General features: G+C 33.0%; 2 protein-coding genes and 3 long non-coding RNA genes across 11 annotated transcripts in view; 4 read left to right on the forward strand and 1 right to left on the reverse strand.

The window, feature by feature from the left end:
• The window catches only part of LOC109583857 (kinectin-like), a 7,276-nt gene extending 2,617 nt beyond the window's left edge, over positions 1-4,659 (reverse strand). The window contains exons 1-13 of the mRNA XM_019999358.1: positions 4,620-4,659; positions 4,255-4,557; positions 4,164-4,208; positions 4,050-4,100; positions 3,341-3,996; positions 3,219-3,272; positions 3,106-3,168; positions 2,901-2,957; positions 2,645-2,729; positions 2,433-2,480; positions 2,321-2,386; positions 2,136-2,270; positions 1,929-2,087 (exon numbers count right to left, since the gene is read on the reverse strand). Of these exons, the coding sequence (XP_019854917.1) occupies positions 1,929-2,087; positions 2,136-2,270; positions 2,321-2,386; positions 2,433-2,480; positions 2,645-2,729; positions 2,901-2,957; positions 3,106-3,168; positions 3,219-3,272; positions 3,341-3,996; positions 4,050-4,100; positions 4,164-4,208; positions 4,255-4,557; positions 4,620-4,659 (1,762 nt within the window). The remainder of the gene's footprint in view (positions 1-1,928; positions 2,088-2,135; positions 2,271-2,320; positions 2,387-2,432; positions 2,481-2,644; positions 2,730-2,900; positions 2,958-3,105; positions 3,169-3,218; positions 3,273-3,340; positions 3,997-4,049; positions 4,101-4,163; positions 4,209-4,254; positions 4,558-4,619) is intronic.
• On the forward strand, positions 7-581 carry LOC109583867 (uncharacterized). The gene is made up of 2 exons (XR_002185736.1): positions 7-503; positions 545-581. It is a non-coding gene; the product is annotated as an uncharacterized LOC109583867 (long non-coding RNA).
• Positions 4,660-5,100: 441 nt separating the features above from the next.
• LOC109583866 (uncharacterized) lies at positions 5,101-12,585 on the forward strand. Of its 7 annotated transcripts, none has more exons than XR_002185733.1 (9): positions 5,101-5,219; positions 5,697-5,800; positions 6,261-6,329; positions 7,308-7,554; positions 7,600-7,702; positions 8,766-8,928; positions 11,604-11,716; positions 11,769-11,836; positions 12,263-12,585. It is a non-coding gene; the product is annotated as an uncharacterized LOC109583866 (long non-coding RNA). The 7 variants fall into 7 exon arrangements; XR_002185730.1 differs by lacking the exon at positions 6,261-6,329 and adding an exon at positions 10,183-10,297 and having other exon boundaries at positions 8,766-8,935; XR_002185731.1 differs by lacking the exon at positions 6,261-6,329 and adding an exon at positions 10,183-10,297.
• Positions 12,586-17,663: 5,078 nt separating this feature from the next.
• On the forward strand, positions 17,664-19,324 carry LOC109583858 (uncharacterized). Its single transcript, XM_019999359.1, has 5 exons — positions 17,664-17,798; positions 17,866-17,935; positions 18,717-18,749; positions 18,824-18,980; positions 19,137-19,324. Exons 2-5 carry the CDS (start codon positions 17,888-17,890, stop codon positions 19,322-19,324), a joined length of 426 nt encoding a protein of 141 aa, XP_019854918.1. The 5' UTR covers positions 17,664-17,798; positions 17,866-17,887.
• A 109-nt stretch (positions 19,325-19,433) lies between these two features.
• On the forward strand, positions 19,434-22,044 carry LOC109583860 (uncharacterized). The gene is made up of 6 exons (XR_002185726.1): positions 19,434-19,555; positions 19,607-19,754; positions 20,072-20,142; positions 21,097-21,178; positions 21,513-21,569; positions 21,665-22,044. It is a non-coding gene; the product is annotated as an uncharacterized LOC109583860 (long non-coding RNA).
• Positions 22,045-22,657: the final 613 nt, after the last annotated feature.

Here is a 22,657-nt window from a genome sequence, read left to right on the forward strand (position 1 = left end):
TGGCAGATCGCCATTCACAAAAACATTTCAAGGCCCACTTTGTATTTTTTTTTCGGTGTTGGCAGGCGTGAAACCCTTGGATAATTCGCTCATCTCTTCGGTACTGACGTATTTGAATCTTTCTTTCTGAGAGGCAGCCAACTTCAGCTTTTTCTTCTGTGGTTCTCCTTCCAGTTCAGCCATCCAGTCGGGCAGCCAAGCCTGATTTCTTATTTCTGACCGGAAGTGACGTTTTTCTCAAAATGGCTGACTTTTAGTGTGGTAGTGCCACTTGCCTATTTTGATTGTTTATGTCAAAGCTAAGAAGTCTACAGTTACTTTGCTGTTCTCTGCACTTTTAGCATTGGATAGAGATGTAGCTAACTGATCTTCTACATTTATAATCAAGAACTGTTCGTGTTTCAGGTGCTTGTTTCCACTGTAAGGATTTAAAATGGCTGACACAAAAATCATATTAAATTCTATAACTTGTAAAATAGAGTGAATGCAATCACAGTTACAAGGTAGCTTATTAGTATTATATATGCCTGTTATTCTGCAAAAGTTTCATTGCTGTAGGAGAAAAGGGAAAATTTTTCTAAGGTATTAAAGGTCCCAGCAAGTAGCCTAGCTATGTGTTTGTGTGTGTTTAGCATTGTTGTATCCATAAGTATAGCTTATAATTCTTGATATATATGTAAATTGTAGCTATTGCAGTGGTTTTCAACTTTCTTTATACCTGTATTTGGAAGATATCTTGAGATTTCATGAGAGCCGCAATTTTCGTTCATATTTGTACTCACATGAACTGTGTTAAGTATCTGGTTGCCTATTTTGGCATTATAGATGAAGGTTATTGTAAGGATATAGACTTTGATCCCAATTATTTTCTTCCTGGATAAAGATATCATGATTTATTACAATTTTTATAATAAATTTTAATTAATTTAATTATACTTAACAATAAAAAAATTGTAACTTCAGTATTCTTTGGAGTGCAATCATGAAATTTTGGTATGTGGTACTTAAAAGGTGTCTTTACAAGGTAATTGTTGTCTTACAAGTATTCCTTGTGAGGGAAAATTTTTCTAAGGAATAGAATTATTGTGTTCAAAATTAGCTGTAAGTTCCCCATAAAACAGCATAGCTTTGCTGTTTTCATAAATGATGTGCTCTATTGATCAAGCACTTTATCTCTCATTGTGGCAAGTCCATTGCTGTGATAGTTCTCTGATTCTATCCAAGTTTTCATGTATCTATGTATGCTACCACCCACGCAGTTGCTCAATGAACGAGAAATAGGTTTATACACAATTTATATGGACTTCCGGTTGCTTGGCTGCCCGACTACATCTTTATACTGCAATGTGACTATTAAGTTGACCTCACTGTACTGAGCATGCGCATAACCTTTCCTTCTTATGGCTTCCCTTAATACAAACAATATAGAACATGACCTTTTCCTCGTGGGTGTATCAGATATACACTCAAATGATATTCATAATCCCTCGGGCTACGCCCTCGGGATTATGAATATCATTTTCGTGTATATCTGATACACCACTCGGGGTCATGTTCTATATATTACATACTTACTGTATACAATATAAGCATTATTACATAGTGTTAGGTATTGAACTGTAGACAGTAGACACATTAGTAACCAGAAGAATATTATAACATTAGGGGCTCTACCCTGAAGCCGGTTTACACTTGTCATAAAACACAACGCAAATGAACACAAAAATAAAATTTGGCCAATTTTATATCAACTTCTAAGCATTATTGCATCAAAAGGTGAAAATTGTGTACACTCGTTTCATTGAATGTACATGTGGCTTTACTAAATGCTTTGACGTGTGTACAGGCATACACAAAACTACAAATGTGCTACACCAGTAATTTTAACTTCACCAATTAATTACATGAGGTATTTGATGGGTACTTACTAGTTTGATGTAATTCCACACTTATTATTAGTTTACCCAACTGTTCCTTTATCTCTTGATGAATAACCTGTTGATCCACTTCTCTTTTAACTAGTGTCTGTTCACTGGATATTTCCTGGTCCAGTTTCAATGTATCTCTTTTATAATCTATCAGTGACTCTGTACATTACTAATGAATTACAAATGTATTAATAAAAATAATCGTACCTTTTATTTTATGCATCAATTCTTCATTCTCTTCTCTTTCATTTAGTATATGTACACTCATTAATGATATCTGTTCTTGTAGTTCAGCTATTTCTCTCTTAATATCTATTAATGACTCATTCCAATCCAGTAAACCTATCACAGTATAATTATAATACACTGACACATACATTATAATTCAGTACCAGTTTTATTTGTTAATATTTGTTCTTTTTCCATTCTCATTCCCTTTATGATTTTGTATGACGCTGCTATTGTAATAACAATTAATAATAATAGAAATCATAAATTTCTGACCTGAAGCAGAATCTGTATGACATTTAATGTCATATTCTTTTTTTATTCCTAAAAGAAATAAGTATTAGTTAAAGCATGGTTCCCCATGCTGTACAGGAAATGCAGCATGAGAGGTGTGGTCGAGAAAGCCATACATACAGCACGAGGCAAAGCCCAGTGCTGTGTGACTAGTAGATCACTCATTATGAGACACTTCAAAGTTACCACATTACTTTGTAGTTTCTCTTTCAAATCATTAGTTGCTTCTTTTACTTCCTTTAATTCCACTAGTGCACATTCCTCTTCATTTTGATCCTCCTATCAGTAACTAAGTATTATACTACATGTATATACTAATAACTAGATGTAATTCTGATCAATACTCTTATAATTACAATAAGCATTCACATTAAGTAAACATTGGTGATAGTGTTAATAATTCTGCAATACAATACTGTTTATAATTAAACAATGTTTGATTATAATTACCTTAGTTTTTTTCAGTGATGACATTTCTTGTAATTTTTCCTTGATTTTATTCAATTCCTACATGTACGTATTTTTATAATGAATCATGCAGTGATTATAATCCATCAATGAGCTACACTAATATAATAACATGCTCCAACAATAAGCTCTTATACATTGAAGTATTACTTCCTACTATACATGTAATACCCCAACAAACAAGTACCTTTTCTTTTTCATTAAGTATGTTTCTCAGTTGCTGAACAGTTTCTTTAAGTTCTTTCTGTCTCTGTTGATTATAATAATAAAATAATATCAAACAAAAAATAATTATTATACCTTTGTATCATGAGATTGTTCCTTTATCTTCTGTAGATCCTCTTCCAGTGGTTCCTGTATTTTAGTGATAATTATTGACAGTATACATGTACATGTACATACACATAAATACATGTACAGACCTGTTTTTTCCATATTGTGCAGTATCCAACAGTAAGCTTCACTAGACCATTCTTTATTAATAATTCAAGATTCTCACTCAATTTTATAATGAGAGCTCCAGTAAGAGAGTGAGGAAAGGAGCAAGTGATGGTGATAGATTCAATGCTTTTGATGTTAATCAGCTTTATAAATTTACCGGAAGATTTTGATACAATATCTGTAACGTCCTTTAGCTTATGCTCAGTAGCTTCCCATCCTAGTACATAAGTAGCTGTTTCACATTTAAGAGGAGGACTGGCCCTAACAACATCAAATGGCTCATTCAAGCACAAATCAACTGACAAACTACGACATGACTCATCAATTTCCCTCTTGTAATCATCAATGTATTTCTGAGCATCATTAATCTCAAAGTGCTCAACAACAGCTTCAAGGATCACAATATTAATGAGACTGCAATTTTTCCTAATTAGACGCATTACACTTTGAAGATTACTAATAAAACTCAGTTCTGCTTCAAGGTCAGAGTTAAAATCTTCAATGAAAGTCTTAAGATCTTCTAAAGGAGGTGGGCATTTAGAAATAGCTTTGCGAACGTTTGAGAACATTTTAGCAAATTTAGCATGAAGCTCATCAAAATCTCGACTCTTACATTGTGGAATGTAAAGAGGACCACCTGTAGAAAAAAGTGACTATTGCATGTAATAGTGTACATAGATTACCACTCACCATAATTAGGTGTTGATTTATTTGAATCACAACCAGAAGATTCAGAAGATTCTTGAGTTTAAAATGAACAAAATGATAATTGATTGTTACTATTGTACATATAAATAATTATACCTTCTTCATCCAATATCAAATGATCATGTTCATGAAATGTTTTATCTAAAAGTAAAAGATCAAATTTATTGAGAAAATTATACTAGCTCACCATAGTCTCTTTGTATAATTGTTCCTAGTTTTATATTACCAGTGAACTTGCACAGTACACTAGCAAATGTTTGTAGTAAACTATACTTGTTTTGAATAGCTACTATAATGGCAGCTAACAGGACTTCATGTTGATTAGGAACAGAGGGACTAGCTGATTCCACACTAGCCAATACTTGTCCTGTTATGACACCCTCTCTTTGAAGCATAATAGCTACACTGACAGGATCAGTGAGAAACTGAGAGAGGAGTGGATGATGAGTGTTGAATATATCAATAGCCAGTGCCGAACATGCATTATGTTCTACATAAAGAATACACACACATATACAGTCAATACTAATACAATCAGTGATATTAACTTACTCTCTTGATCTAACTTGTCAGCTACAGCGTTCTCATTCATAGATTTAAGAGCATCTGACAGTGAGTCAAAAGCAGCTCCTCCTTTACTGTCAACATTATCAGCTCTGGACAACCACTGGGAAAGGCATTCAGTTAAACACTCATAAGTTGTGTCACTGTCCCTTTTAATGATGTCCAGTGTGTTTTTATATAGTCCTAGTGTCAGTCCCAGCTCATGCCACCTTGTTTGAGGGAAACCACATCTCTTCAACAGATTAAGTACATCAATAAGTTGCTCTAAAATCATATTCAATGATACATAAATAGTTACTGAACATTACCAATAGTTAAAGGAGAAGAGAAGAGACTCAGAGAAGAAGAACAAGACATGGATTTAGTTGCCATTGATCAAAGAACAAGGCAACAAGCTTAGCCCTAAGCTATAGGCTATAGGAGGAGGGGCTAGTTTTAGGCGGGGCCCAAGCAATTATTGTTATTTTAACCATCAACATGGCGGTATTGAAAGAAATAGTTATCTTGACCTTTTGATGTACTTAAGTAAAAGAGAGATTTGATTATGAAAATGATGGAGTTACTAATGACAGAAAAATGGCAGACAAGGTAGTTTAAATGTTTAAATTTGTACATTAATTTCAGTCAAATTTTGAATTACTACATGGCTGGACAAATGAGCATAGTACACTACATACATGTACATGTATGGTATGCCTTGCACCTGTACGAAAAAGCATAGCAGCTTAAAAATTAAGTCCAATATTATATTGAAGTGATCTAAATTTACTGTTATAATTACAAGAAACTTGGGAAGGACAAGTAAATGTACATTTTCTGATGCATAAAAAGTTTGGGTCGAGGTTTGGGTTGATTCCAACTAAAATTTTTGAGTTGTGGCCATTTAAACAAAATTAATGAACAAATTAATATTTTTTGTATTTAAGGATGAGCTTTGCCAAGCAACATTCCATTATGAAATTTGCATCAAAGTAAATATACATGTACATAATGTACAAGTGCATGTAATCCTTTATCTCCTTGTCTATATAAAATATGTATTTCTTTTACTTCACACATTCCCAGAGACTCAAAGTATTTTGAGGTATGTTATTCCGTTCATCTTCAACCCCCTTCCCCACCTCCTCTGGTCTCTCGTACAGCTGTATGATTGATACCAATACAACAATGTAAGGACACACTATCAGTGGTATGTACATGTACATGTTTAGTCCTTTTACATGTATGCTTTGCCAAATTTTAGCAACTTTAAAGTCATATAAAATTCAATTTTGATTGGAATTAGCTCATACTTTCTACACAACACAAGTACCTTTTATGTCTATCAGAAAAAATTATAAAATTGGAAATTTTGTCCTCTTAAATTTTAACAAAATTTACAATGATTCTGTACTCTAGTACAGGGGATTTGTCTTAATTTTGGAAGAACTTTAAAAATTCAAATTTGATTATATAGAATTAGCTCAAAATTTCTGCAAAACATAAGTACATGGTGTGTTATCAGAAAAAAATTTAAAGTGGAAAATCTTTATATTCAATTTTGATGAAATTTGGCCAATCACCTGACCTGCAATGTACGTGTACATGTATGTTATCATTTTGTTTATCAAGTTGTTCTATTCTGGTTAGAATATTGAGCTTGAGTGGCAAATTATTTCATAGACTGAATCATTCATCACTTATAAAATGAGGACCATTGTAAGTATGAGAGAATACTTCATGATATTTTTATGATATCAGAATCTTAGAAATTAGCAATTTTATTAAAAATACCCTGTACTGTAGCCCATGTATTTCTATGAAATGGTTCGAAAATTAGCCCAAATTTTTATTACATTTTCTAATGCACATTGATGTCCTTATGCTATGGAGAAAGTTTCAGCTGATTCCGACAAATTTATTTCAAGTTATGAGCCTTTTAAAAAGCAAGCTAATTCTCATGGTTTTTGCAAAAAATGAGTTCAAAATTGCCCCAGATTATTATTACATTTTCTGATGCATATTGATGTCCTTATTACGTGTAGAAAGTTTGAGCCAATTCTGACTTCAATTTGCATGATACATGTATAACCATTTTTTAACTTCATCTAGCAGACTTTAGGAAAAAAGCTAAGGCTATAGCCCATGGTTTTTTCCAAAAAGGCTCTGAATCACCCTTCCAATTTTTTACATTTTCTGATGCATATTGATGTCCTTATTATATGTAGAAACTAGAAAGTTTCAGCTGATTCCATCAAATAATTTTTGAGTTATGAGCATTTTTAAAAATGAGCCAATTTTTTAGAAAAGAGCAAAGGCTATAGCCCATTTTTTCTGAGAAATGAGCCTTAAATGACCCCCAACTTTTATTACATTTTAAATTTATATTGATGTCCTTATCAGGGCTACATGTACATTGTACATGTAGAAAGTTTGACCTGATTCTGATTGAAGCTTTTTGAGTTTACAAGCATTTCAAAAACTTGTTGTGCTCAGTGATTACATGTATTTCTCCATACAATAATTTTTATACTCATGTATATACAGTGTATTTATATGTAGAATTTTTGAGCCAATCCTTATCAAAATTGTATATTTCACAAGTTTTTATTTGCTTAAAATTTCACCTTTATATTATTATTCATGTTATTCATGATAATTGTTATTAATTTGCTTTTCTTTCTTATTTCTCTATAGACTAATTTACTGTTTTTTGTTGAGAAGCATAACAAATTCTGCTCGTTTATGTCCATCAGTTACATGAAGAGAATATTTCATTTATTACATACATGCACATGTATTGTACACTATCAGTGAAACAATTACCAGGTGAGACCACACTCACTATCCATGCCCATTTATGTTCACCCTCTCTTTTATAGTGCTAGAAGATGTTGTCTGATATTTGTCCATCAGTGGAATTACCTTTTGATATGTGTATCAGGTTAGCAGTTAATCAATAATAGTTAATTGATCACTCTCTTTTCAGGTACATGTACTTAGTCTGTTTGTCATTCCTGAAAATATTCAAAATTTCTATGACTGAAAATCAATTTACTTTATGCTATGACTGAAAGTTTATTACCTTTTTCGTAAGTTTTAAAAAATACTATATATTTATTATGTTACAAATTTACATTGTAAGTTTTACATGTCTATGGTACAAAAGTACATGATACATTAATGCACCAATTTTACATTCTTGCCAATATTCTGATAACCGATATTACCGTGGACAATATTAGGTGATACAGATAACCATCCAATATTGTCCTTCCACCAAAAGGCACAGACCTACATGTGTGCATGCACATTGTGATTTACCGTATAGCTGGAAATTTTGGATGAGATTAAATTTGACAAATTTGGTGTTTTGATAGCCATTCACCAAAATAAAAATCCTCCATTTTGAGCCATTATATATGCATGCTCAATGGCACGTGGCCACAAATTCACCAAATCAAAATCCACCAATCACCAAAATTTAGCAATTCAGCAAATTTTAGCCCCTCCAATTTTTCCCGCTATACGGTATACATTGCTAATGTTAGTATACTCACTGATGACTGATCCTCAGGTATAGAATCATTTTTGACATGCATTTTAAAATTGTCTGTTTGAAAACAAGTGCTGTTTTAAGGGAGTTAGCCAGTAAATCATTATTTATTGAAGACAACACAAAAACTAAAACTTGTAAATGTACACCGGCCATTTCTAAATTTATAAGATAACTAGGAGTAATGTAGAACATTAAAGGGGCGAGCCTAAGCCAGCCATAGGCTAATTGTGTGTTGTATGATCTTCATGTATGAGTCAGCAAAGCAATGTACATATAGCTACATGTGTAGTTAGCCTGTATCTTGCAGTAACTTTCTTTATCACTTCATCACTTAAAATGGAAAGGACACGTAAATGTACATTTTGTGATGCATAAAAAGTTTGAGTTGATTCCAACGAAAATTATTGAGTAGTGGCCATTTAAACAAAATTATTAATGAACAAATTAATATTATTGTTTTTTGTATTTTAAGATGAGCTTTGCCAAGCAACATTGAATTATAAAATTTGCATCAAAGTAAATATACATGTACATGTACATAATGTACAAGTACAATGTACATGTAATCCTTTATCTCCATGTCTCTCACTATTTAGAGTGTTGATAGAAAATATGTGTTTCATTTACCCGACACATTCCCAGAGACTCAAAGTATCTTGAGGTATGTTATTCCACTCGTCATCCTGCCCCTCCCCCACCTCCTCTGGTCTCTCGTACAGTTGTGTGTTTGGTACCAATACAACAAGGCTTGGACACACAGTCAGTGGTATGTACATGTACATGTGTATCCTTTTACTTGTATGCTTTGCCAAATTTTAGCAACTTTAAAATCATATATAATTTGAATTTTGTTCAGAATTACTTGTAGCTCAGACTTTCTGCACAACACAAGTACATTGTATGTCTATCAGTATTTTTGTATGTTTATCCCAATTATAAAATTGGAAATTCTCTCCTCTTCAATTTTAACAAAATTTACAATGACCTGTACTCTAGTACAGGGAGTTTGTCCTGATTTTGAAGTAACTTAAAAATTCAAATTTGATTAGAATTACATGTACATGTACATGTAGCTCAAAATTTCTACACGACATAAGTACATGGTGTGTATCAAAAAAAATTTTAAATTGCAAAATCTCTTTATTCAATTTTGTTAAATTTAAAAAGAAGAAAATTCTCCATTTTTACAATTTTTTCTGATACATATAAATTTTCTTATGTTCAATTTGTAAAGTTGCTAAAAAAATCAGGCCAAAATCCATGTACTAAAGGTCAGGTTATTGGCCAAATTTCATCAAATTTGGCCTATGTCTTGTACTATAAAATACAGGATTTTGCTCTGATACATGTTGCCAAACAATTTGGCTGAGAATTAAATTTGGCAGATTGGCGGTTCAAAATAAAACTGCAAAGACTATAACTGTCAATAACAATTGCAATGGGCAGATTCTACTATGAGCACATGATACTGAAAGGAAATGCCAAATTGGTCCACTTTTGATGTATTTCAGTCAAAATTTTGGGCTAGGAAAAGCTTTAAGAAAAGCTGAGAGTGCTTAAAGGAAAGGCAAGATAGTAAATTGCCAAATTAAGAGACCACCAATATTATATGTAGGCAATTTTGATGCAAAACTGTCAAAGTTTTAAGTTGCCAAATTTTCCAGCTATTTACATGTAGTACATGTACATTAAAACATCCAATTTTGATCAGATTTAGCTCAAAATTTTGCCACATCATTAGGACATGCACTTGTACATGTACATGTACGTGTATGCATTGTACATGTATGTACAGTATGAGTAAAATTGAATTCTCTCCTAGCATTTTTTAATTTTTTTGACAATATACCTTGCACTGCTTGCATATACATGTACATGTACATGTACATGTGCATGTACATATACATGTAGTATAAATGTACAAGGACTTCTGTTAAATTATGCACCAACATTTAGTATCCTAATTGTGACCTCTGTGTGATAGATTAATTTTTTTCTCTTTATTATATCTAGCTGTAACAGTTTGAATTTAATGCTTTGCTGATGGTCTGTTGTCAGTGGATATGGCATCTGAACAAGCCCTTCCCTTCCATTGAGTCATTGACCGTGTATAAAGACTTTGATTAAGGTTGGCAGAATGTGATGGTCGATTATTATCACCATGCCCACTTGCATTCCTTGTCTATTATTGCTCAAAATTGATTTAAACTTTAATTTTTGATATTTACAATATTCCATAGTATAATAAGTACATGTAATATTGTATACATGTAACTATAATACTTCTAATTTTCTAGGAAGGAGAATTTGATGTTTTCATAGCCATTTGCCAAAATAATTCATCATTAAAAATCATTATGTGTCTTCAAGGTCATAAAATTTAGAAATTCTTAATTATACCTCATACATGTGCACGTATAATTATATATGGCTCAAGTGTAAATTTGGTCTAAAGTTTAATGACCAGAAATGTACATTTATGTGTACATTATCATTTTTGTTTGTCAATTAACTTTTGATTAGTTACATGTATATATGGTGTTTGTTCATTCTGGTTAGAATATTGAGCATGAGAAGGAAATTATTTTATAGACTGAATCATTATTTTATAGACTGAATCATCATTTATAAAAAGGGCTATGTAAGTATGAAAGAATACTTTATGACATCTTTATGATATTATACATGTACAGCGTATGTACACGTATATCAGAATTCTAAAAATTAGCCATTTTCTTAAAAATAGCCCATATTTTTTTAAAGAAATGGCTCCAAAATTATCTCCATTTTATTACAATTTTTGATGCATATTGATGTCCTTATGATATGTAGAAAGTCTCAACTGGTTTCAAAAAATAATTTTTGAGTTACATGTACATGTATGAACATTTTTAAAATGAGCTGATTTTTGGAATAATGCAAAGGCTATAATAGCCCATGGTTTTTTTACAGCCTCCAAATTTTCCCCAATTTTTTTCCTTTTCTGATACATATTGATGTCTTTATGCTATGTAGAAAGTTTTAGCTGATTTCAATTAATACATGTCAAGTTACAAGCATTTTTAAAATGAATCAAATTTTCAGAAAAAAGCAAAGGCTATAGCCCATGTTTTTCCGAGCCTTATCAGTGCTATGTAGAAAGTTTGATTGGATTCCGATTGAAACATTTTGAGTTTACAAGCATTTTAAAAACTGGTACCAATGACTATTTTATCCATACAATAATATTACTGATGTATATGTACAGTGCATTTATCTGTATTGTAGATTTTCACAAGTTTTTATTTGCTTAAAATTTTGCCTTTATATTATTATTCACAATATTTATTATAAGTATACACAACAACAACAACAACAACAATAATAATAATAATAATAATAATAATAACAATAAATAATAATAATAACAATATTGTATTAATCTCTTTCCATAGACTAATTTGTTGAGAAGCTCATTAGTGTATAATAAGTTCTATTCATCCATGTTTATCAGTTATGAAGAGAATATTTCATTTATTACATACATTATTGGTCAAAAATTTACCAGGTAAGACCATGCCCACTAACCATGCCCATTTATATTCATCCCACCCTTTTAGTGCTGGAAGATGTCATCTGATGCACTGTATTTTTCCATCAATGGATTATCTTTTGATACATGTATCAGGTTAGTACATATAGTTAATGGATAATAGTTAAATTAATCTCTTTCTTATTTCAAGAAATAATCCTGAAAATATTCAAAATTTTTGTATATGACTGAAAATTAATGTAATCTACATGTACATGTATGACTGAAAATTTCTTACTTTTTTGTAAGTTTTGAAAGTTAATGTATCATATTTGATATTACAAAGTTTCATATTTGACTTTTACGTGTTTCTAGTACAAAAGTAAATGATGCATTAATGCACCAATATTGCTTTGTTACCACTATTCTAATGACCGATATTACCATGCACTGTTGTGGTACCATATTCAATGTTAGCTAATACAGATACCCGATCTACATGTAATATTGATCTTTACCAAAAGGCACGTAAAGATCTACACATGTACAAGTACATTGTAATTTTTTACATTGCCCATTTAGTATTCTCAATGATGATTGATCCTCAAGTAGTCCCAGTTACAGAATCCTTTCTGGACATTTTGAGCAGCATGGTCTCATTGTTATTAGTAAGAGAATGGAATTAGCCAGTAAATTGAAGGGACACAAAAGCTTGAACTTGTACATGTATATAACATGTGCATCATTCCTATTTATACATTCAGTGACATATTATTGAAATGACATTTAATTGCAATTTTTTGTGGTCAGGACTCAGGACTGGCAGGAACCACATGCTGATTGAAACATGTATGTACATGTACTTATTCCTTAATTTGTAATCAACATGTTTGTTATGTACATTATTCATTGATGAGCAATAACTACATGTAAAATAAAAAGAGATAGCATTAGTACCTTCTTTGTAATGATTGTTTACTGTTTACTCCTTACTCCTTTTATAATATTCAGAAAAGCCTGACTAATGACGTCAGACATGATGTTGTACTTGTATGTATTAGCAAATGTTCAAAGAACGTATACTCATGTTAGTGGTTTGTAATAAAGGTTGATGGAGATGATACGATGATGAATTAACTTATGAGCTGTATGATAAATAATGAGAATACATACACAATGTACTAATGAAACAAATTGATACATAATTATTGTTTTTGTGTGTATGGGTTGGATAATGAAGTTGTTAGGTACATGTACATGTAGTTGTTAGACTTTAAAAATAATTGTAGTAAATTAATGCATTATGTATGAATAGTCAATATTTTACTTTATAGAAAGTATGCAAATTGATCATGATACTCTATTACCACATCACATGCAAATTTTTGGCTAACAATTTATTGGACTAGAGTACATTTTTTGAATGTATCCATGCATTGCATACATGCAGCATCATGTCTGATGTCATTAGTCAGGCTCTTCTGAATATTGTGAAAGGAGTGAGGAGTAAACAGTAAACAATCATCACAAAGAGGATAATTATGCTCTCTCTTCTTATACTAGCTATTGCTTGTCTCCCTCAGTTTATCAGTAGTTCTAATCTTGCTCTTACATTTGATGCTGCTAACAATACCTGTACTGCAGCCTGTATACTACTTGCAGTGATGGCCAAAATGATAATTTTTTATGCCTTTAAAATAAATTAAGATGAGCTGATGGAAATATTATAATAAAAATAACACATTCTTTTGCATTCTGATTGGCCATTTGTTGTTGATGAAGATACACAAGAGTGACTAGTACCAGTCTACTCTGTCTTGTATGAGGTGATAGATAGGGTAAGTAATACAGGTCTCTTTGTGTCGATAGTCTAGCCTGAGTTTTGTTACATACTTATTATCCACTAGTGACTGGAAAAGGAGTATTACTGACTCAGTAGACAGTGAAGTCTTCCTTAGATCCAGTTCAACTAGTGTTAAGTTATTGATTAGGATGTGAGAAAGAGCCTCCCCACTAGAAATGATGAGTGGATTATAAGAAAGATCAATTAAGGTAAGTGTAGAGTTATGTTTAAGTGCTTGACAGATACTAGTAACTCCTCTATCACTAATGGAGTAGCGACTGATGTCTAGTTCTTGTATTGTTTTATTATTAGTTAGTAGTATACATAAGTACTGGATACAATCGTTAGTTAATGGAGCCCACCATATCACAAGTCTCCTCAGGTTTAGTGAAAGCAGTTTAGTTGATGATAGTAGAGATACTGTACTATTAGTCGATGAGGAGTCAAGTTTAATCTCCTTATGATCTTTAATATTACTAATCACTTCATTGCACTGAACTGGAGATGGAGAGTGAAGGAATACACTGTCACTGTCCCAGTCCACTCCCCCAGTGAGTCCTAATAATTATAAATAAATTATGCAATAACTCACACACAGTCTATATACATTAAAATTAATATGCATATATACATTAACAATGTTTATCATTTATATTTACTCATAATAATAATTATGTTTATATTCAATGTAATACAATTATAAAACAAAACTACTCATTGTCATAATTGCACTATGAGTGTCACAATAATAATTACCAATATCATGTTGCCACTTGTCTTGTCTCAGTGCAGATATCATAATAGGATCATCATTAATAGTCTCCAAAAAAAGAGAAGCTTTCTCATCATTATGAGATGAATCATTCCTTATCTTCTGTAGAATAGGAAGGGACACTTCTTCCAATGACAGTATAAATTCTAACAATTGAAGTGACTCCAACATTGAGTAAACATAACTACTAGGAATGTATCCCTCATCACCAGTCACCAAGGATCTTCCTTTCCACCACAAAATACTCTCTGTCTTCTCATATATCTCAAGCTGCTCTTCCTCACTGAATGAAAGATCATTATCATATATTCCGTGATAGTCATAATGAGCTGTGTAGATAGTTTTTGCTGTTGGCGATTGTGTGCACTGATCCTTCTCTATATATATATATAATATATCAATCAGTTAATGATTTAATGTATCACATACTGTGAGTATTTGCCTTTTGACTCATCAGCAGTTGTACTCTAGTTATTGATATATTTTCTTGTAGTAATTCAATCGCTTTCTTATACTCTGCTAATGCCTCCTCTCTTCCTGTGATAAGGTTGTATAGACTGATTATACTAGTAGAGTCAGTACCTGCTTTCATTAGGAGAGAGGTTCGGAAATACTGAGTCTCTGATTTCTTTGATTTGAATATTTTATTTATCAACTTCCCTCTAGTCAATAGCTTCACTTTCAGTTTAGACTCTACAGTAATCACACAATGAAAATTTTAATTTATAAGGTAATTGTACTGATTGTTCAAATGATTATCAACTATACCTTTTCTTTTTTTGATAATATTCAGTTCTTTATTTTGTTCTAATATTGATCCTATACCATTAGTATAAGTAACACCAGCAATTGAGTATAACAGATCAACTCACACACCTTCTTTGCAATCAAGCAAAGTCCTCAGTTCTTGTTCCTCTTCATCAGCTAGTTTAATATCTTCTGCAAGATGCTCATTCATTACCTATAATCAGTATTATAATATTAACAAGGTCTCATACAGTTACAGTATCTTATACTTTGTATCTGATCCTTTTATCATAGACAGTGTAGTGGCCAATGGTTAGTTTAATTAAATTAAATTCCTTCAAGACAGTTAGTTTGTCTTGTGCTTCAAAGAGAAGAGCAGCTAGTAAATGATGTGGACTATAACAGATGATAATGATGGAGTTCCCACGATGAATGCTTTGTACAATAATCCTTTTGTTTAATTCTTTAAATGCTTCCTCTAAGAGATTACGTATGTCATCAAGTGAATGCTCCTCTGGTTCCCATCCCAATATAAACTGAATTGTTTCACAAATGAGAAAATGCTCGGGTTGATTCTGACTAAGGAAATCCTTCAATGATCCACTAACTGTCTTTACTTCTTGCTCATATTCTGATATCAGATGTTTTGCTCGATTGATTTTAAAACGTTTCACAATTGCTTTTACTATTGAGATATTATTGACTCGGCACTTTTTGACAGCGATATTCATAATGCCTTCAATGCTATCAGCATCAGACAGCTCAGCACTCAATTCTGGGTGAAATTTTTGAAGAAATGACTTCATTTCTTCAATGGATGCTTTTGATTGACATATCAATGGAACTAGCTCATCAATAAGAATAATAAAATTTCCTCTGATCTCGTCAAACATAGACTGATGTGCTGCATTGAAAAAGAATTCACCAACTAATAATAAATATTACTAAGAGTCAATTTAAACTAATAACTGTACCTGAAGATGCTGTTGCATTTGGAGTAAAATGATGGACTGTACTACTGGTAACTGGTCTATCTACAGCTGTAGTCACTGGATTATTAATAATTTTATCTATTAAGAAATATAAATAATAATAATACTGTACATTAGTATAATTATCACTCTTACCACAGTCTTCAATAATATCTTGAGCTAAAGGTTTAGCTTTTTCTAATTCCATTAATATATTTCCTAGTGACCTCAGCTTACTGTGATTATCAGATACTGCAATCATTAATTCTCTTAATGTATCATTTAATGAGCCACCACATCTCTTAATCTTCCTTTGTGTATCCTCAGTGATTAATCCTTCTGTATATAACAACTGGATACAGCTATCAGTGAGAGATACTTGTGATATTCTATTACTGTAATGCTGGAATATCTGACTAGCAGGATCATCATCTATGGAAATATAAATGAATCTCATCAGGTTTAATCACAACACTTAACATGAATTATGCATTATGGCTACATTATCAGATTTCAGGAGATTTGATACATAGATCTAACTACTTGGTGTGATGTGTCACAGTTAATTCAGGGCAGGTGCTTCAAAGCAAACAGTCACTACTGATTGTTTTTTTAATTGTAAATTTGTTTTACTGAACTTAGTGGTTTGCAATAATATTAAGCTTACTATCCAAAAGTTATGAAAAATTTATACTATTATGTAATAGGCACCAAAACTATGATAACATGCATGCACATAAATACTACCAGCACTAGTCTCACCCCGCCCCTTCGCTACCTCCGCAGGTAGCGAAGGGGCGGGGCAAAACTATACCAGCAGCCTGTGTACTCTCACATAATGTTATTTAAGTATATGTATGCATATATGTAAGTTAACCGACATTACATGTATTACGGATGAGTGTAGCAGCTGTGTATTGATTCGTTCTCTCAAGTGCACTAGCTAATGATTCCCAAGTACGATTATTAGCTGAAGTCAACCACAAGCTCAAACACTCCAGTAAACACTGAGAAGGATCATTTGACCATTTAGCCCTAATGTTTGCCAGATCAGGATAAGGTAGGTTTAATTCTACTCCAAGATCAAACCAGTTAGCATTAATGAAGTGACTTTGCTTCAAAGCATCTCTTACTAACTTTATATGACTGATATCTATAGCACATAGAAAAATTTGTTAATCATTACTAGACCATACAAAGTAGTCTCGATCTATCGCTTCACTATCTGGTATGCCAGATAACATGGACTTACCTAAATAAAACACTCGGCTTCCACTAGCCATTGATCTATCCAGTGATCTATCCAGCTACCTATACTTAATTGCGTGGGTGTTACCTGCTATTAACACCCACGCACATAAATACGACAAAAATAATGGGCGGGACAAAAATAATGGGCGGGCCAAAAAGGCCGCGCGCAGCCGCGCACGTGGCCACGTGCACATGGTCAGTTTACTCATGGTTTACTCATGGTCAGATATTATGGTTTACTTCAATTCAATCTGTCATATGTTCAGCCCATGCTCAAACTGAAGAAAGCTTCCTAGGCATAAGAGGATGAGAAACACTCTTACTCCCTGAAGACTCTGTCGACTCTGGTATAGTATCCATCACTAGGCAAAGCCATGACTCTTTTATATATCAGTATGAATCAGTATTCAAAATTTATTCAAGTAGTATTGAAATATGTAGCATCCTCGTTAACTTTATGCAGTGTGGGGTCCTTCCGCAAGTTACGTCACTCACATTACTAGCAGAATCAAATAGCATCTCTCATTGATCATGGTAAGTGTGTGGTTAATGTTTTGACACATGTATATTAATTAATTAAATGTAATAAAATATTAAATAGCTTCTAATGATGTCAAGGCACTATGGTGTTAAAGTGTTGGGTAAAAGCGCCGAAGAAATTTTCTTCAGAGGTAAAATGGTTGTATGATCTCATCTCTACTTGTACACGATACATACCTGTAACATACATCTCTCTATAGTCAGTTTCATTTGAGTTGCCACAGGAAGTAAATCAATGTTTGCATCATTAAATGTCATTCCTAGGCTCCTAGCCACACCCAGAATTGTGGCAGAGTGCAAGCAAACTCTTTCATTGAGCGTTTCTTCACCTCTAAAACCTTTTATTGTCTGTTCTATCCTTTTGGATACTACTACCTTTAATTATCACTGGCTAGACCTTTTTTCTGTTATAAAGCTGACATAGACCTTGGATACAGAAGATAGCATCCTAGGTTGAGGGTGATGAAGAATAACGGCGATCAAGAAGGCTATAGGCAGGTATAGCAGATGTTTCCTAGTAGTATAGACTGCTAGTGAATGCCTGCTTCTTTAGAGGACCTTATCTTTCTGCTTTTATTTTATAAAATAAAAAAAACATTAATTTTCTTAAAAATAATAATGAGATGCAAATGATATTCACGAGTGTGATGTAGCGTGAGCATAATGATTCATCATGGCAGCTCCCTTTGAACTAGAGCGGAAGAACCCATTCAAAACCTTCCAGAGCACCTAGAGACTCTAAAGTTGGTACAGATTTTTGGAAGAACCCATTATGCAACTATACCAAGTTTCGGGTTACTGGCATTAGTAATAAAAAGTTATAAGAAGTGGTGCTTGGGCAACTCAACTGAAACCAACTATATAATCTATCATCTTTTAATTTTTGTTCCTTTCATTTTTAAATTTATTTAGTTTGTTACTCAATGTGTCACAGAAACTCTTGAGGTACAGTATAGTACATATAAATTATTAATTTTAAAGGAAATCTATTTGTTTTATCATGCTGTATACTCTCCTAGTCATATTCTCTGAATGGAGTGTTGAATCTGATTGGTCGATTAAGTTGTAGGGTCCCCAGTTATGAAGCTTTGTTGCTCTTGATTACAGAGTTTTGTAATGACATTAATCCAAGACTTTGTAGAGAAGCAATGAAAGCACTAGCCATTACAAATGCAGGTACATTGTACATGTATAATTATATTCCTTCTCTTTTGGTGTCTCAATTCCTCATAATCCATTACATGTCTCTATGTCTGTCTTTCTGTCTCAGTACATGCACCCTTTCTCAATTGCATTGTACATAATTTCACTTTTAAATGTATAATTATATAGTTACAAATAATGGAAGAGGGTATATATATACTAAGGTGTATGGCTTATTGAATGATGATGATCAGTCTGTTTTGTACATGTACATGTACATCAAACTAATTCATTCATTGGGACTCTCTGGAAAGAAAGATAGTGTACATATATACAGTAGAATGACCTTATACATGTGTACATGCATGTACATGTAAGTGATGTCTTGCATTACATACATACATGTATATCTACATGATGTTTATCTTGCATGCACAAATACTATCTGATATTAACAATGTACATGTGTATCCTACTTTCCCTCTCCTCTCTTCTTCTCTCCCTCTTGTAGTACCATACCTCATTCAAAGGACCCCAGTGTTACTCTATTATTAGAGGATGCTGCATTCATAAAGACATGCGGTATGGTAACTGATGGATCCCTTCAGGTATGTTGTCTCTCTACTTCTACTGGGTTGGTTGAAAGGTTTCTACTCCAGACTCTGGACAAGAAACAAATCTTGCACCTTTGTTATGTGAAGAGTGATCATGATAGAGCCTGTGAGCTCCATACTCAAGGGTCCTGGGACACTGGTCAATGGTAGAGAGGGAGGGGGTCCTACTAAAATGAACCTGGACCCATCTGAGGTACAGCTAAATAATTTAAGATATTCATGCATTGACATTTACATATATAAGGTGTACTTGTAAATGTACACACGCACATGTACATGTACATGTACCTTCTCTTTATCTTTCTCTTCCTACATGTACTTGTATCTTCCTTATCTATACCAAATGTACATGTACATATTATAGTCACAGTGTTTATGTTTATTGACCTTAAACCTTTCCTTTGTACATACTATACATGTACGGTATAGATTTATGTATGGTACATACATGTACATGTATGTTTCTATAACATGTATATATTTTGTGTTTTTCCCTCTCTCTTCTCTCAGGTTACTCTAATGGGTTCAAGACCTCAGGTTCATGTGGGGTTTGTTCATTGTACTTAGGATGAGTTCATGAGGTGAGGCCTTCTGCTATGCAGTCAATGGGTCTAAGAAATGGGAGGAGCTCTGAATTTTGCCACACATTTTTTCATTATTATGTACATGTACATTGTGTATACACTATAGAATACTAGAATTTTGAGTTAATTCTAATTGCTTGTACATGTACATGTTTTGGTATGATTGTTTTGCAAATTTTATAGCCATTGAGTATTGTAGACTTTGTAGATGAAGCTTCTTAGTTTGTCACATAATCCCTATTATTAGTTAATGTTTGCAGATTATATATTTACATGTACATGTAGATTGTACAATATTCAGTTAATCACTAAATACCGTAGGTCGGGATATATTCGCGGCTGCAATTATTCGCAGTCATAAAAAAATTCAATTAAAAACCATGGAAACTGTTATAGCATTGCTATGACAATTAAGACCACGTGTTTAGTGTTCAGCTATTCATCTGTTCTTTAGCAGCTATAGTGGAGCCATTCACCAATAGCTAGTCCTTCTCTATCTGTTAACTTCTTGTATGGACCGCTACCTTAGAGCTCTTTCAGCCTCTTTGCTGCAAATTGTTGCTGGTCTGAGTGCTGGTGATAATAAACCACGCCCAAGTCAATAAACACTAACTAGAATGGGTGGAGAGTCCCAAAATACGGCAAAGCACTACTTCTGAAAAGAACCGGTAAAGCAGCTCCAAAGAGACCAAGGCTTAGTGACACAAGAAGAACAACAGCTCAAGAACACTGCAGCAAGGTGCTTTTCTTCACTATCGCGCCGTTTTCAATTAAAATAACACCTCGGTTTTCATGGTTTTTAATTGAAATTTTTTTACGGCCACAAATAATTGCAGCTGCGAATATATCCCGACCTACGGTACCATCTTTATCTCTGTATGATGCATACATGTATGTGTATGTGTATGATACTGTAAGTAATTATTGATGGGTACAATGTATATACTGTAGGTTCATAATCATCAGACTGTCACACTCTGTACTAGTTGCTAGTGAGGCCAGTGAAGATACCCAGTATAGGAATGGATTGGAGGTAAATCAACTTATTTTAAATATAATTTTTTAATTCAAAAGTATATTTGATTTGTTGACTATGTTGAGTTATAGGCTTTAGTATGGATACGTAAACCTCACCCTTGTTAATATTTATGTTTTCATGGTTACACACCCACGCCCCCTGCTTACTGTTAGATTACATGTACATGTTAGCACAGTATTTAATACAATTATTATTTAGTGCAGTACATGTACATGTGTACATGTTATTGTGTAGTTACAGTCATTTTTGTTATCATTGAACCTAATGACTTCATACATGTACATGCATTTTGTATTATCTAGTAAATTGTTTATTTTTTTACATGTAGTGCTAACTTTATGCAGTTAAAGAAGAGTCTCGTCTCACGATTGGACACATTAAAGAGGTTAATTTTCATTTACCTTTTCCTCCTATAAACATCAATTATTACTACTTTATGTTGTGTTATTTATTATTTTTGTCATTAATTTTTTGTTGTAGATCAAGTGAAAGTCATATGATGTGGTACCCGTCACCTGTTCACACCTTGTTTGATGAAGACATACACTGTAATAACCATGGGAATGGACCAATTGTCATGTCCACTACAGAATAATTATAGCATCTTCGGTAAATTTTACATGTACATGCATGTATACAAGATTATGTTATTATATAGGGAGAGTGTATAGTTACGCTGGAACATTACGACTTCAGTTTAAAGCCTGGATTGCATTCGCCATATAATGCAATGCGAATAAATGCAAGATTAAAATGGCAAATTTTGTGTCCACTTCAAGCATTTTTTTTCCATTTATGCCTATTCAGTTTTGAGCATTTCATTGAATGAAACCTAGCTTTAGTCACGTGAGGCAAGTATTGTTAAGCATTTGTGTTTTATTATTGATCTACAGGAGAGCTTCTCCTAATGATCGCTCTCAATAGTGGACACCTCCATATAACAGATGTTGCCTACTGTACTAATTACAGCAGAGCCCATGGCCAAGTTAATAGATGCACGTATTTTAAACGCTTTAATAATTGAACTGTTAATAAGAATGTGTGCTCTACGTACGTCTTGTGTATGTTATGTAATGTAGTTTTTGTATAGTACATGTCTAGTACACATGCATGTATAGTACAAACTTTCTTGTCCCAAATGCCCCATTTTATAGTACATGTAGCTGTAGTGTAGTGCTGGGCCATAGCATTGATACAGTACTGCTCATGGGCAAGTATATACACTTTAGTACTGTCTGTGCAAGTAAAGTCACATGCACGGCTATGAACATGGATGTATCCAAGGAGACACAATCATATTTTTGTGCCACGCCATAACAAATGCAGGGATGTGTTGATACACACTCATGTATGCGCAAGCACATGGCGAGTACACGGCTGTACATTGTATAAAAGAAGCATGCATGAGATTTTTGCAAATGAGAAGTTCAGAACCATTGCAGGGAGAACAGCTGGGATGAATTTTGGAAGAGC

The sequence above is a fragment of the Amphimedon queenslandica genome, unplaced genomic scaffold (assembly GCF_000090795.2).
Source record: "Amphimedon queenslandica unplaced genomic scaffold, v1.1 AMPQUscaffold_13274, whole genome shotgun sequence".
Classification (NCBI taxonomy): domain Eukaryota; kingdom Metazoa; phylum Porifera; class Demospongiae; order Haplosclerida; family Niphatidae; genus Amphimedon; species Amphimedon queenslandica.

Excerpts from the sequence above, each read along its gene's own strand:
- LOC109583858 (XM_019999359.1), top strand. The coding sequence starts at position 17,888 with ATGGTGTTAAAGTGTTGGGTAAAAGCGCCGAAGAAATTTTCTTCAGAG. Across the intron at positions 17,936-18,716 it reads CGAAGAAATTTTCTTCAGAG|TTTGTTACTCAATGTGTCAC; the intron begins GTAAAATGGTTG and ends AAATTTATTTAG. Across the intron at positions 18,750-18,823 it reads GTGTCACAGAAACTCTTGAG|TCATATTCTCTGAATGGAGT; the intron begins GTACAGTATAGT and ends ATACTCTCCTAG.